Below are 15,408 nucleotides of genomic sequence, written 5' to 3'. Positions count from 1 at the left end.
GAATTGTTCTATGGATAATAGCCTTAAGATATAAAAATAGACGGTAAGTTGAGTTTGGTTTCCTTGAAGAGGAGTAAGCTAACATCGGAAAGAAGTTTTCAAAATTGTGAGGGGTCTGGACAGAATAGAAGAGCGAAAAACAGTTTCTGCTCATTAAACAAAAGAATCAAAGGGTACAGTTTAAAGTGTTTACGCAAAAGGAGAAAATGTGAAGTGAGAAAACACATCTCCACACAGCAAGTAGTTAGGATCTGGAATATAATGCCTGAAAGTGCAGGGGAGACAAGTTTATTCAAGGAATACAAAAAAAACCCATTAGATCATTGTTTCTATTTAAATAATGCACAAGGCAAGAGATTGACAGTAAATCAAAATGCTTAGAGAGCTGGTGCAGGCATAACAGTTGAAATCACCGCCTCCTGCACTATAACTATACTGTGAATCTGAGATTGCTTTGTCGCCTCCATTCAACTAACTTTTACAGATTTATCTGTGTGGCCACCTAAATCTCATGTTCCCCCATTATTTACAAAATACCTTGTTTCATCTGTCTTAGAACCAAAATAGATAACATTGCATTTTTCCACATTAAATTCCATTTTTCACAGTTTTTCCCACTCACTTTATTTGCCTTTGCCAACCAATTTAGTCGGAAACACACCTATCATGTTCTAATGATGGATAGGAGCTAAAGTAGCCCCAGGCTTATTCACAGCAGGAACAAGTAAGTTTAAACTGTTTTAATCATTACTGACCAAGGCAAATCTATCTGGGTTAAATTCCCAACCATTGAGGGCTCCTATGTTTGGGTACCATGCTTTCCACAAGCAAATGTTACAAATTAAATTATTTTGGTATTGTATTTATTTTACCCTTTCAGAGGCCGCTCATACACAGAAAGAAGAGGGGCCGCAAGCGCCGGAGACATAACAGCAGTGTTACCACCGAGACTATTTCTGAAACAACTGAAGTACTCCATGAAGCCTTTGAGAACTCTGACGATGAGAGTCAAATGCCTTGCTTGGAACCTACGCGTGAAGAAGAGGAGAATGATGAAAATGATGAAATAAAAAATTATTTCAGGCATCGCTGTGCAACCTTAGACTTAAAAAAGAAGGACCAATCAGATGAGAGAGACGATCACTGCAAAAGTGCAGGTGAAACTCCAGAGAAAGAACAACACACAGGTACAAAACTATCATGACTAAATATTAACGTAATTCACCATGATTGGAATATTAATAAAGACTTCAGGTTAATCAATAAATTTGAAAGCTTTGCAGGAGCTTGTGGCATTTTGGGACAGGGCTGGAAAGGTCCGATTATATTTGACACCTGGAACTTAAATGGGGAGGAAGGTGATAGACCTATTTTATTAATACGTTGTTTAAAGCAAACCTTTGCGAAATATTTCTAACTTTAAATTTTGATTTTGAACTGTATAGAAACCTATTATTTTGAGTCTCTGTTTAGCCTATGACAGCAGGTCGCCGTCAATAGAATTTACATATCAGCATCCAATTCAGTTCTGGTAAATCAGGAAACAGTCCAGTCAAAATTAATACCAGCTGAAAGCAGAGACAAACCTGGCTTAAATTTGATGTAACCAAAAGCACCCTTTACGCTTACTTTATACATTGAAGGATAGCACAGTATCTATACATAAGTGTTAAAAATCCATTTCTATTTCCGTGCACATCAAATTTAAACCAATCTCTGGACATGCTATATTTATGCTGTCAGTGCACATATTACCATGAACCCTCTGCAGATAGTCGGTGCAGTTTTTCACATTTTCTGACTATTTAATAAGTCTAGCCATTTTGAATTCTAAAATTTTATTAAATAATTATTTGAAGGGAATACACATATCCTGCATAAAAGAAAAATACTGCAGATGCTGGTAATCTGAAATAAAAGCAGAAAATGTTGGAGGAACTCAGCAAGTCTGACAGCATTTGTGGATACAGAAACAGAGTTAATGTTTAAAGTCAAATAACAGCTTCAAAACTCATTTATCATATCAGACTCAAGTCATATTGGACTGAAATTATTAACTCTGTTTCTCACTCCACGTATGCTGCCAGACCTGTTGAATTTCTCCGCTATTTTGTTTTATTTCGAAAACACTGTATGTTGTGCTGAAGTGGTCTGCCCGGAACTGAATAAGTGTGAATGCCTGCACAAAATTAAATTTGATGTGCCTAGACAATATGCACTAGGAACATGCACTAATCCACCTTCTCATGGAAATTAATGAACTAAAGTGATACAGGCATGATGATCTAATGCTCACTATCTTATCTGCCAGAGCAATGTATCCCAAAGAAATACATTCAACAAAACTTCCTCTGGCCTTCTGCAAACCACTGTGTTAGGCATCTGTGCATCTTGACATGCACAGTGAGTACTGTACTAACAATGTATCACTAAAATGCAGTGTATGCTGTACTCCTAATGTATAAATGTATGACAGTGTACACTGCTAATAGTGTTGAAAGTATGACCATGTGCATTGTACTAACATGTATAAATGTATGATCATGTATATTGATTACAATGTAGATATATACGGAAGTTTGTACTGTGCTAACAATGTATAAATGCATGTATGACTGAATTGTAACTGACAGTGGTTACAATTTTACAAAATAATGGCAATTGTAAAGGCCGAAATGATAGTCGGGAGAGCAGTGTTTTACTGCAAAAAATGCAACCACATTTATTGTTTAAAAATATCCTCAAAACAATTTTTTCTGGCATTGCTTTTCCCTTTTATATACCTCTGGCAGTTTATGTTGGCATTTTTAGTTGCCTAGTACGTGACGGAACTGAATGAAGTGCATCCACTGATAGCTTTTCAAAATATATGGTCCCCTTAAAATTTGATTTCTCAATCTTAGTTTTACCACTGTGGGAAGCTGCTAAGCAGAGGCAAAGTGCTTCCCAGTGAGAAAAGGTAAAATTGAGGGGTGAATTATTGTGGGCCAGTTTAAAGAGGCAACAGACACTTTCTGTTTCACACAGGAATGGTATAATGTGATAGAGAGATTCTATGCCAGTCCACATTCAAAGATATACAGTTTGAAATGTCTCATGGCATTACCTGTGTCCTAACCGCAGACACACCAGATGCATGGATCCATGGAAACCTGAGGACTGGAAAGAGAGTAGAGGAATGCATTCCTCTGCCAAAAGATTGTTTTGATAGCTTGAATTTAGCAAGGAATATAAAATGATTGAAACACTCATGAGACATGCAATCAAAATGTATCTGAGATAAACTTATGGGTGTTGTTTAGTCAGAGAAAACAAAATAATTGTGATTGAACATACGATTTTGTACATTCTTTACATAAAGAAATTCATACAATGTCAACTCCTGTCGGATATTTTTGGATGATTTTATATTGCTCATTAGAGTTTGCATAATTGGCTACATGTACATCTTAAAAGAATCATTATCTTACACATAACAAATCAAGCAACTGCTAATTGGTGTTGAATTATTTTTATCCTGTCCTATTTAACAAAATATACTAATTTACAGCTGCATTATATTGTACAGTGCTGTTAATTATATGTAAGTATTCACCTGAGCAAGATAAGACCTTCAGAAGCTCAGGAAGAATAGTTTAATGCAAATGAGCAAAAATATTTTTTCTGTTTACTTTCCCCTCCCACCATTTCTCTTGAAGGTAATGATCTGTTGGTGAGGTTTCTCACATCTCATTCAAATACCTGTCAACAGGCTAACTACACACTGTGGAGAGAATCACAACAAACCGTAGTTTGTCTTAACCCACATCCATACCTTACTTGTAGCAACAGTCACTAGTAACAAGAACCATGACCGTGGACAGTCTTTTTTTTTCCCCTTTCCTGCGTAGGCGATGCTGAGCAAAGTATTTGTTCTACCATGATGTGGCCATCAGGCATATTTAATAACTAAAAGGACAGATTCGTTGGAACTGATTTCAAGAGGACCAAATGGGAGATTGCCTTAATTAATTCACCCCACCTTTAATTAATGCAACATTTAACTACAGGAGAAGCATAATAAATTCATTGTGATTTTCATTAAATGTTTATTCTGTTAAAATTAAACCATCTGTTTAATTTTATGTAAGTTGCATATATAAGTTTAATCCAGTGTGAAGCATAAAACCTCAGAGTTGTGATTTACCTTTATCTGAGCATGTCTTTGATATTTCTACCATAATTATTTATTTTAATATAACTTCAGAATGAACTATAGATATTTTAAGCTCCAATGTTGTTCACATGGGTAGCAGTAAACATTTAAAGCAAGTTTCTTTTTTTCTTGCCCAGATAAAGCAAATACTGATACCTCTTCAAAAGAGAACACTGAGGAAAACTCTGTTGATTGTGAGCCTATAGCAAGAGTTGTGAAACGCAAAAAAGGTTGGCCCAAAGGAGTGAAGCGTGGCCCAGCTAAATGGAGACGTAAAGCTGAGAGTAAAACTGGTTTTAAACTCAACTTGTACACACCGCCAGAGACTCCCCTCGAGTCTGACCAGCCAGTCACAACAGAGGAGAGGCAAGTTTTGACTGATAAGCAAGTTGTAATTGAGAAGCACGATGATGTAGCTCCTGCAATAACAGAGGAGGATGAACTTGAAAATGAGGAAAAGCCAGATTCCCCAGGTAAATCTCTCTGTATATCTAAAGAGGAGAAAGAACCTGTGGAAGAATCTTCCGAAAAAGAGCATGATCATGCCAGTGACGTTCCTGGGGATGAAGCTGGTAATCATGAAGATGAGGCAGAAGAGGATGAAGAGGAAATAAATCAAAATGAGGATCATGATGCAGATGATGAAGATGATAGTCACATAGAGTGTATTGAAGTGCAAAAAGAAAATCCGGAGGAAATATTTAAGGAAGAATCCCTAAGCCAAGAACCATTCTTAGAGCTAAATGTTCCAAGCAATAATACTGAGCAAAAAGATGAGATGGATCACATTGGTGAACCTGTGCCAGATTCTGATGAAGATCAAAACAATGTTATTGAAAGGAATTCAGATCACATACCAGATTCAGATGAAGATCACACCAATAACCAGGATCGTATGGACAATGACAAGCAGAGCCCAGAATTTAGAGAGGAAAATGTAGCCGTAGAACCTGACACAGAAACAGTGCAAGCTGTTCAGTCACTAACGCAAGAAAATGTTGATCAAGAAAATAGTGAGCAAATAAGTACATACCAAGACTGTGCAGAAACTATGGAGGCCTGTAGAAATCTGCAAAGTTATGCTCATACAGAACAGAGCCCACAAATGAATGACTGCCATCAGTCAGACCATAGCAGTCCCCTTTCATCTGTTCATTCTCATCCGAGCCAATCAGTTCGATCGGTAAACAGTCCCAGTGTACCTCCCATTGAGAACAATTATACTCAGATTAGCCCTGATCAGAATGGCATTTCTGCTCCATCATTACAGAATGTGGAGACCAGTCCTATGATGGATGTTCCTTCAGTTTCTGACCATTCACAACAGGTTGTGGACAGTGGCTTCAGTGACCTGGGCAGCATTGAGAGCACAACTGAAAACTATGAAAACCCAAGCAGCTATGATTCAACCATGGGAAGCAGCATTTGTGGAAACAACTCAGCACAGAATAGTTGCTCTTACAATAACATCTCTTCCAGTAGCCTTACTCAAAGTAGTTGTGCAATGACTCAACAGATGACTAACATTAATGGTAGTTGTAGTATGATGCAGCAAAATAGTATTAACTCTCCACCAAACTGCAGTGTTAAATCTCCCCAGAGCTGTATAATTGAAAGAACTCCTAGCAACAATCAACAGCAACAACTGTCACAGTGTAGCATGACCACCAGTTTCACACCAGCAATACAAATGACAGACATTCCAGAAACTGGAAACTCAACCATCAGCATCTATGAAAGGATGGGCCAGGGTGATTTTGGAACTGGGGGTTATTCCCAGCCATCTGCCAATTTCAGCCTGGCCAAACTACAACAGCTAACTAACACAATCATGGATCATCCATTGCCTTATAACCATTCTGCTGCTGTTACTTCCTATGCAACTAGTGTCTCCCTGACCACTCCACATACAGGCCTTGTACAACTTCCACAGTCGCCTCATTCCTTATCTGGGGGAGTGCAAGCACAACCAACAATGACTCCCCCGCCTAATCTTACCCCACCACCAATGAATCTGGCTTCACCACTTCTACAGCACAATATGGCGGCCCCAAATATTGGAATCCCTCATACCCAAAGGTTACCAACACAAATGGCAGCCAAAGGCCATGTTGCCATACGTTCCAAGTCTGTATCCATGCCACCTGTTGCTGCTCACCAACAACAGATCTATAGCCGTGCCTCACCATCTGTAACAATGCAGCCCACACCCCGCCCTCTGACCATGCAACGAGGCATGAATATGGGCCTAATGCCAGCACCAACTTATAATGTCAACTCTATGAACATGAATATGAATACATTGAATGCTATGAATGGGTACAGGATGACTCAATCCATGATGAACAGTGGTTACCATGGAAATCCTGCTTACATGAATCAAACTGCCCAGTACCCCATGCAAATGCAAATGAGCATGATGGGAAGTCAGCCATATACCCAGCAACCAATGCAAAGTAGTCCACATGGTAACATGATGTACACAGCACCAGCCCATTACAGTCACATGAACACTGGCATGTCTAAACAGCCACTGAATGGCTCCTATATGCGGAGGTAGATTTTGCCAAGTATCTAAGGTACTAAAAGAAAAACCTGCATACGTGGAAGCAAATCCAACTTACTAAAAACAGGTTGTAGATTTATCTACTTTGAAGACTGGCTATTTGGCTGAGCTGTCATGATAACATAATTTTGAAGTAAAGTGGCACTTTACATTCAATCTGTTGACAGAAGGAAGCCTTATTTATTTTGTTTTAAGTCGAGTTGGGTAAGGATTGTTTTCATCTTTGTATATTTGTATATTTCCTTTCTGAGTTTGGCTTGGAGAGAGCACATCTTTGAAAGAAGTATGGAAACTGAGGTAGTACAGCCATGCAATAGAAACTTTATATGTGCCTATTTGCCCTTGGAAAGGATTTTGCAAGTTAAAAAAATAGTGAAAATAAAAGTCCAAATGGCAGATGGCTAAATCACACCGGGGAGGGGGGGGGGCTGGAGCTGGGGATTCTTTTGTTCCTTGGACTTCTGTTGTTATACAATACATGTATATTTGATTTGTGAAGCTGATGCCTAATTCAGCATGCAGCAGAACATCAATGGAGAATTTGTTTGTGACAGTGTGCCCTTTAGTAAAACAAATATGTGTTGTGTTTAACAGCAAATCATTTGTTATGTTTTGCCTTTATTAGGTTTTACTAGCTTCGAAGTAAAATGAAAACTATATTTTTGTTAATTCTGAGACTGTAAAAACAATGTAAAAGCGAGACCTTGAGTTCATTTGGCAGTTTTGAAAGAGTTACTTGCAAAAATGTTTAGTGTATAATTGAAATGTTTCTTTTTGTAACTAATTTCTTTCCTTTGGTGAGGCAGCTTTCTGTTTTATAAATGCAAAGTACTCTGTTGGACAAATGAAGACACATTCTGTTAACAGCGTATCTGAATATTTGTACCTGTCGGTTTCATATAAAGCGTAGCTTTTCTTTTCTGAATATATCAGTCAGCCACAGAAGTGCTGTCTAAGAGTTACTGTTCAGTTCTGTTAGCCCAATGATAAACACCTTTAACTACTCATTGGCATTCCATCAGTAGATTTTTCTATCTTTAGAGAATATTGAAGTTATATTTTAAAAAAATTAGAACTGTAGTGTGTGAATAGACCAACATAAGCTTAAAACGCATGTAAAAAGTATTTGTGTCTGTTTATATTGCTTACTTTTTGTAGCCTTTGTACTTGTACATGGTGACTGTAAGGACTGAGAGGAAAAAGCTGGATACATGTATAAAATAGGACACAAACAAGTGAGAGAAACACTTGTATTTATCAGTTATCCTTCTGGCCAGTCACTTCAGAGGACGCTGTACATTTTAACATGGAATAAATTATGTTGAGCCATTTCCAGATTTTGTGTGCTCTTATATTTCAGAGAACTTCTGTTAGCTTCATGTTTTGATTCTTATTGATAGATATTATCAGTTGTGAGGAAACTGGTACTCAAGTGCCTAAAATGATTAGTATAAGTTTAATCATATTGGTTATTAACAAACTCCCTGTTTTTCAGAATTTCTCTTCATGGAAGACATCTTATTGGGTGAAGACCTTGACATAGTAGAGATAGCACTGCACTAGTAAATCAGGCTAATGTCTGGCTTCAAATTGCATCAGAACATAGAACACTATAACATAGGAACAGGCTGTTCGGCCCACGATGTTTTGCCAAACATGACATCAAATTAAACTAATCCCTTCTGCCTGCCCTTGGTTCATATCCTTCCATCCTTGCATATTCATGTTTAATTCAATTACCAAAAGGTGGATTATGAAGATAGTCTCAGTAACAGTGACTGTGACAGCTATTGTTGTTGTCTTTAAAAAATTCATCTGACTGTTTAATATCCTTTAGGGAAGAAAGGCCGTATCCTGTCCAGCCTACATGTACCTCCAGATTCGCAGCAATTTGATTGACCTTTAAGTAGCCTCTAAAATGGCCCTGCAAGTCACTATGCCTAAAGGCAGTTGGAGGTAAGCAGTGAATGCTGACCTTGACAGAGACACATGCCTTGACAGAATAAAGAGAAATAGGGCACCTCATGGAAGACACCTCGAAACATTTTACTTGATGATAAAATTGGGTATTACGTAGAAGTGAAAGAGGAAAAGGAGAAATAGCTTTGGGAATAACCAAATCAAGTGTTTTTATGAGACTTTAAAAGGTGGGAGTGGCTAAAAAGGTTACAAGACTTTTGGAAAATAGGCAAAGTACTGAGAGCAGTGAATGATGATATTGAAATTGGAGTGGTGGATGTGGAGTAAAGTTTTGTCTCAGAAGGGAAGAGGCATGGTGGCTCAGTGGTTAGCACTGCAGCCTCACAGCGCCAGGGACCCGAGTTCGATTCCACCCTCGGGCGACTGTCTGTGTGGAGTTTGCACATTCTCCCAGTGGCTGCGTGGGTTTCATCTGGGTGCTCTGGTTTCCTCCCGCTGTCCAGAGATGTGCAAGCTAGGTGGATTGGCCATGCTAAATTGCCCATAGTGCACAGGGGTATGTGAGTTGTAGGGGGATGGGTCTGGGTGGGATGCTTCAAGGGGTGTTGTGGGCTTGTTGGGCCGAAGGGCCTGTTTCCACACTGTAGGGAATCTAATCTAAATGTAATAGCAATATCTAATTGGAGGAACTGAGATTGGATGAGGGGATTTTAAAGCAAGATCAAGAATCTTGAAACAAATTCTCCAATGGCATATTAAAACAGCAGAGCTTAACAAAATACATGATGCTGGAAGCCCATGAAAGAAGTGGACTGAAGAATTCTGAATGACTGGTCATTATAGAAGGTGGCAAGTATGATAGAGGGGCAAGAACAATGAAAAAGCAGTAGGGTAGGTTAAAAGTAAACAGCAATGGAAGATTGCTGGTGGTGATCTTGTTATTTTAAACCTCATTTATGAAACAAAAAATGTTTTTTTTCTTACTTAAGTTGTATTAATGCTAAAGTGTCAGTGCAATTAAAAGGGTGAGGAAGCTTGAAACCAAACTGGGATCTATGATAACACGGTCTGAAGCTGGATGAACACAGCAGGCCAAGCAGCATCAGAGGAGCAGGAAAGCTTGACGTTTTGGGTCTGGACCCTTCTTCAGAAAAGGGATCTATGATCACGTGCAGAAAAGACTTTGTTTCTTTGACCAGTACAGTCTCTGAGTTATGGATAGGATGGACAGTAGGGACAAATGGGTATATAACTCCAGAATAATCACCATTAAACTTTAATTGAAATAGGCAGCAGATAACTCTCTCCCAATTGAGTATCTGAACACTTCAATTATCATCTGCATATCTTAGCTAACCCAGGGCTCTCTTGTAACACAACAGTAATGACTCTTTCTCTGAGCCTGAGGGAACAAAGTTAAGACCTATTTGCTCTAGAGGTGTTTAATAACATCTGAATGGGTCATTTGAAATTATCTACTTTGGGCAATAGTACAGTTATTGAATGCCTAACTCTTTAAGAGAATTCCTGGCTGTACAATGACTTCACTTCCAACAATTTCTCCTCTCTTTAGGAATCAGTGACACTCCTGTTTCTGCTCAAATGGCACGTGTGTATTTGTTTTATGGGGAGGATAAACTTTCATTTTGTTAATTAGCGTTGCTAGAAGAACAAAGATTAATCTCAAAATTAACATCCAATTACCTAATTATGCCTAACCATCAGCCCCATAATTTATTTATGGCTATGCATGAACTCAGCAGAATGCTGCCTTTTTCCTGGTAGCCAATGATGTAAAATAAGCCCCCTTCCATTGCAACCCATTATTTCCTATTTATATGGGACATACTTTTAACTTAATTTGCAAATCAATCATAATTGAATGTTTGTACTGTGTTTTTACCATTGAGAATTAATTTTGTAACAGTTTAAGTCTTAGTGAAATTTATCTGCGAAACAAAGTATCATTTACCTTTGTGAATCTCTGGTATATGTTACATCAGTGCTGTTGAATGCTTGTTCAGCAATGTTATTTTTAGGTATTTGTATATTCCAGAGAAGTAACTAGCAACATGCACTTAGGTTATTCAACAGTTTCATTTAGAACCAAATAAAACAAAGACAAAGCAAAAAGTTACGGATGCTGGAGGTCTGAAAGAAAAACAGAAATTGCTGCAGAAACTTTGTAGGCCTGTTAGTATCTCAGGAGAGAAAGCAGAGTTAATCTTTCAGATCCAGTGACCCTTCTTCAGAAGAGTTAATGTTTCGAGTTTGGGTGATCCTTCTTTGGAACTGCAGTTCTCCACAGGTGCTGCAAGACCTGTTGAATTTGTACAGCAGCTTCTGTTTTACTTAGAACCAAGTGTGTCCTAACCTACAGAACTCATCCACTGTTGTGCTCTTCAACTGAGTTAATGGCATCTGTATGGGCTACCAAAGCAAATTATGAACTTATTGGGTTTAACTCCATGGATTTGAGCCGCTCTACTTATTTTTATGTCTCTTAGATCTCCAGAAACACAACTAAATCAATCTAGTCTGTCTGTAGAAGTTAATGAACTGTATCTATCCCATGTATTGTACCAATGAGAAAAGAGTTCTGAAGGAAGTTTTCACACAAAGCCTTGATCAATATTTTACCATGAGCAAGAGGAATTGAGGGTATATCTCTTTCAGATGAATTAGTTGCACAAAGGGCATTTACAGGGTCACCCAGTGATGTGGTTTATTAAAAATAAAATGCTGTTCCTTTTTGAGATTGTAAAACACTTGAATTAAACTGCACGTTCCTTTAGTTTGCATACAAAATAAAAAATTGTAACTAATTTTTGAAACGTGTCATATGATTTATCAAAAGAAACTTTTAATTATGTTCAATCATCATATTAGAGCATTAGTGCACACTGGCATTGCCTTTCACAGCCAGCACAATTTTTCCAGATGTATGGTAAGTGCAATAGAGTCAGATTACTAAAAACTAATGTCATCAGGAGCACAGTTTGTCACAATGGCCATTTCCTTCACGTTTTTTCCCATAATTTGTTTTCTTTTAATGCTTATTAGGCCTTTCTATCCAACATCTGATGTTTTACAAAAGAGGATTTAATCCAGGAAGATAAAGGTTTTTTTATATATGTGCATAAACATGACCATGCACTTGCTCAGCCAAGAATTGTTAATATCTCCAAATAAATATTTTACCCCATCATCATGAATAAGTTGTTTTACCCCGCTCTAGCTCCTGTGACAGTGGTTCGCAACACGTGTACATACACACACAACCACAGCTTGCTGGAGGCAGGCTCCCCTCTTATTCATGGAAATATGCCCAAGAAACATAATTATATCAGAGGTGACAGAACTCCACCCCTTTATGACATATGCTCCAAATAAGATGTATCAGAAAACTTAAACTGCTGTCTATAATGTGCTAAACAGCTCATGGCACTTTGTTGAAGATGGATCACAAATAGTTAACCACAGGTTGTATGTAGGCAGGATGCTGGTTTAACACATTGGCTTAGTATGGCGGTAGCGTAGAATTTCTCCCTTGCTATTATCTCAGCCTGTTTATTGGTAGTAATGAGACTTTGGCCAGTCACACAGACACTCGGATAGCAGAAATCATGGCCGTAGACATTCTGTGAGGCAGATGGGAGGTAATAATGCTCTCAATTTAGAGGAACAACTTCAAGTAATCTGTTGGAGGTGGCACTCGCTTACAGACCAACCAGTCATAGGTATTATCTCCCTTCCTGTTGACTGAATTGTAAATGCTCTCCTGGCCAGTCTCCCTCCGTGAACTTAAGCGCCCCTAAAACTCTGTGCCCACGGTTCTACTTGCTGACCAATGTTGGCTCATGATCCAGAAACCGATCTTCTTGTTTTCAAATCTCTCCACATGCTTACTCTATCCTCGCTCAACTACTTCCTCCAGTTCTCTGAGATTTCTGTGCTTCTCCAATTCTTGAATAGTGTTGTTAATCACTTTACTAGAGAGCTAGCAATTTACTTTTAAACCTTTGTAAGTTAATATTAGAGCTTTACAATAATTAGAAGGGCAGCAGTGTTCAGGAGAGGGCTACATAGACTTACAAAGCAAAAGGATATGGCAGCATTTGAGGGTAATTGATTCTCAGAGTGGAACAGGAAGGAAGAGGGTGTACATGCATTTTTTTTTGTAAAAGCAAATAATATTGAAGGAGGGAAAATGGTAAAAAGGTGAAATTAATGGCTCTTTAATGAAATGAGTGTAGAATTTCAACCAAAGTAAGCGAATTAATGGTACAAATAGAGGTTTAATGTGTATGACCTGATAGCCATTGAAGCATCGCAGTAACAAGCATATGAAGGTGGAAACTAAATGTTCGGGGGTATATGACTTTAAATAAAAAGGGTGATGGAGTGGCTTTGTTAGCACAAGATAGAATAACTCGAAGTGAGAAAGATTTTGGATTAAGTGATGTGGAAACTATTGTGAGTAGTGGTAAGAAAGAACAAGGGGTAGAATATACTAGTGAGAATAGTTTATAGACTCCCCATGGTATTTGCTGTTTAAGACAGATCATAAATTAGGAGATAATAAAGACATTTTTTTAAAAAAAAACCAGCAACTCAATCGTGGCTTGAAGATAATGGCAGATGTTTAAGAAAACTGTTAATGACTCTCGGCAAACGTATATCGCAGTGACGCAGAAGGATTCTAGGAAGGTGATAAACCAACCTTGATTAACCAAGGACATTAAGAATAATATCCTTATGAATTGAAAACCATACCAGCTGGCAAAGATTAGTGATAAATCTAAAGATAAGGAAAATTTTAATAGCCAACAAAAGATTATCAAAAATTTAATAAAGACGGAGAAAATAAACCATGACGGCAATCTAGCAAGTAATATGAAAATGCACATTTTAGAACTTCTTTATAAAAAGGAAGAGAAAGACCAAAATGAACATAAGCCCCTTGGAGAATGAGGCAAGGTGTGTCTTAATAGGAAACCAGGAAATGGCAGGGAAAGTTGAATAAATTGTTTCAGTCTTCACCAATAGCATTCCAAGAACATTACATAATCAAGTGGCTAAACACAGAAGGGGAAATAAGCGCAATAACTACCCCTGGAGAAAATGTATTAGGGAAATTAATAGAAATGAAGACCAGCAGGACCCTTGGAACTGATGGGGCACGTCAAAGATTTTAAACCACATAATTACAGAGAAAGTAGATGCCTTGGTAGTAATCATCCAAGAATTCTGGAAAGCCCCAGAAGATTAGAAAACTTCCAATGTAATACCTTTATTTACAAAGGGAAGGAGATAAAACGTGGGTAAGTATAGGTCAGTCATCTTAATAATGGTCACTGGGAAATGTTGAGAGTCTATTTTGAAGGATGTAATAGCACAGCATTTAGAAATATGTAATATTAAGCAGAGTCAACATGGCTTGAAATCATGCCTGACACACTTATAAGAGTTCTTTGGGGAAGTAACAAGCAGGATAGATAAAGGGGATCTGTAAATGTAATATAACTGAATTTCCAATACATTTGATAAGGTATTGCTTGTCATGCTACTTAATAAGACAAGAGGATTGGCTAACTAACAGAAGACGAAGATTTGGGATAAAGTGGGAATTTTCAGAATGGCAGCCTGCAATTAACAGAGTATCACAGGAATCATTGCATCGGCCACATCATGTACAACATATATTCATGATTTGAATAACTGAAGTGAGTGTGTCATTCATAAACTTGCCATGGTAAGGATGTCACACAGTCTACAGAGGAATATAGACAGGTTAAGTGAGTGAGTAAAAATATAGCAGATGGAATAATGTGGAAAAGTGTAAGTTTAGGCTTTTTGTCAGAAAGAATTGAAGTGTAGGATAATATTTAAATGGAGAAAGCTGCAGCACAGTGTGATTTAGGAGATACTTTGCATAAATCACTCAAAGCTAGCCTAAGTTTAGTGAGTAATAAGGCATACAAATAAATGTTGGCCTTTATTTCCAAGTAAATGGAGTATAAAGTAGGGGGGAGGTCTTTCTAAAACTGTACAGTGCAGTAGTCAGGCCACACTTCGAATACAGTGAACAGTTTTGGTCCCTTTATCTAAGCAAAGATATATTGGCAATGGAGGTAGACCAAAGCGTGTTCAGGATGTTGATCCCAGGAATTGAGTCATTTTCCTGTGAGGTGATGTTGAGTTGGTTGGGTCTGTACTGTTTGGAGCTTAGAAGAATGAGCGGTGATCTTAATGAAACGTATAAAATTTTTAAGGGGTTCAACAGGATAGACACAGAGAGCATGGGACAATCTACCCTCAGGGACCACAGCGCATAATCTCAAAGTAAGGGGTCACCCATTTAACACAGAGATGAGAAAGAACACTTTTTTCCCCCAGAGGCTAATGAATCTGGATTTTTTTTAACAGCAGGAGCTGTTAAGTATCTTCACTGCTGAGATAGGTTGCTAATCAGTAAGAGAATGAAGCATTATGGGGATAAAGCAAGAAAGTGGACTTAAGATGTATCAGATCAGAGTTGATCTCATTGAATTGTGGAGCAGACACGATGGGCTTAAATGGCCTAGGGTCACTTCTGCTCCCACACTTTGTGGTCTAAGTAGGAACTTCCACATCCAGATCACACCACTTTTCTTTTGTTGAGGTTTCCATAAAATTCATTCATTTTATAAAATTGCATAGATCAGTGGGACAATGGGATGTCATA

General features: G+C 38.1%; 1 protein-coding gene across 2 annotated transcripts in view; it reads left to right on the top strand.

Moving 5' to 3' along the window:
• Window positions 1–8,090, top strand: part of kat6b (K(lysine) acetyltransferase 6B) — a 213,847-nt gene extending 205,757 nt beyond the window's left edge. For both annotated transcript variants that reach the window (XM_048563299.2, XM_059640390.1), the window contains exons 16-17: window positions 881–1,187; window positions 4,333–8,090. In XM_048563299.2, the coding sequence (XP_048419256.2) occupies window positions 881–1,187; window positions 4,333–6,755 (2,730 nt within the window). In that variant the 3' untranslated portion in view covers window positions 6,756–8,090. The remainder of the gene's footprint in view (window positions 1–880; window positions 1,188–4,332) is intronic.
• Window positions 8,091–15,408: the final 7,318 nt, after the last annotated feature.

This window comes from Stegostoma tigrinum, chromosome 37 (assembly GCF_030684315.1).
Source record: "Stegostoma tigrinum isolate sSteTig4 chromosome 37, sSteTig4.hap1, whole genome shotgun sequence".
NCBI lineage: Eukaryota > Metazoa > Chordata > Chondrichthyes > Orectolobiformes > Stegostomatidae > Stegostoma > Stegostoma tigrinum.
This window is presented reverse-complemented; position numbering and strand designations above follow the sequence as displayed.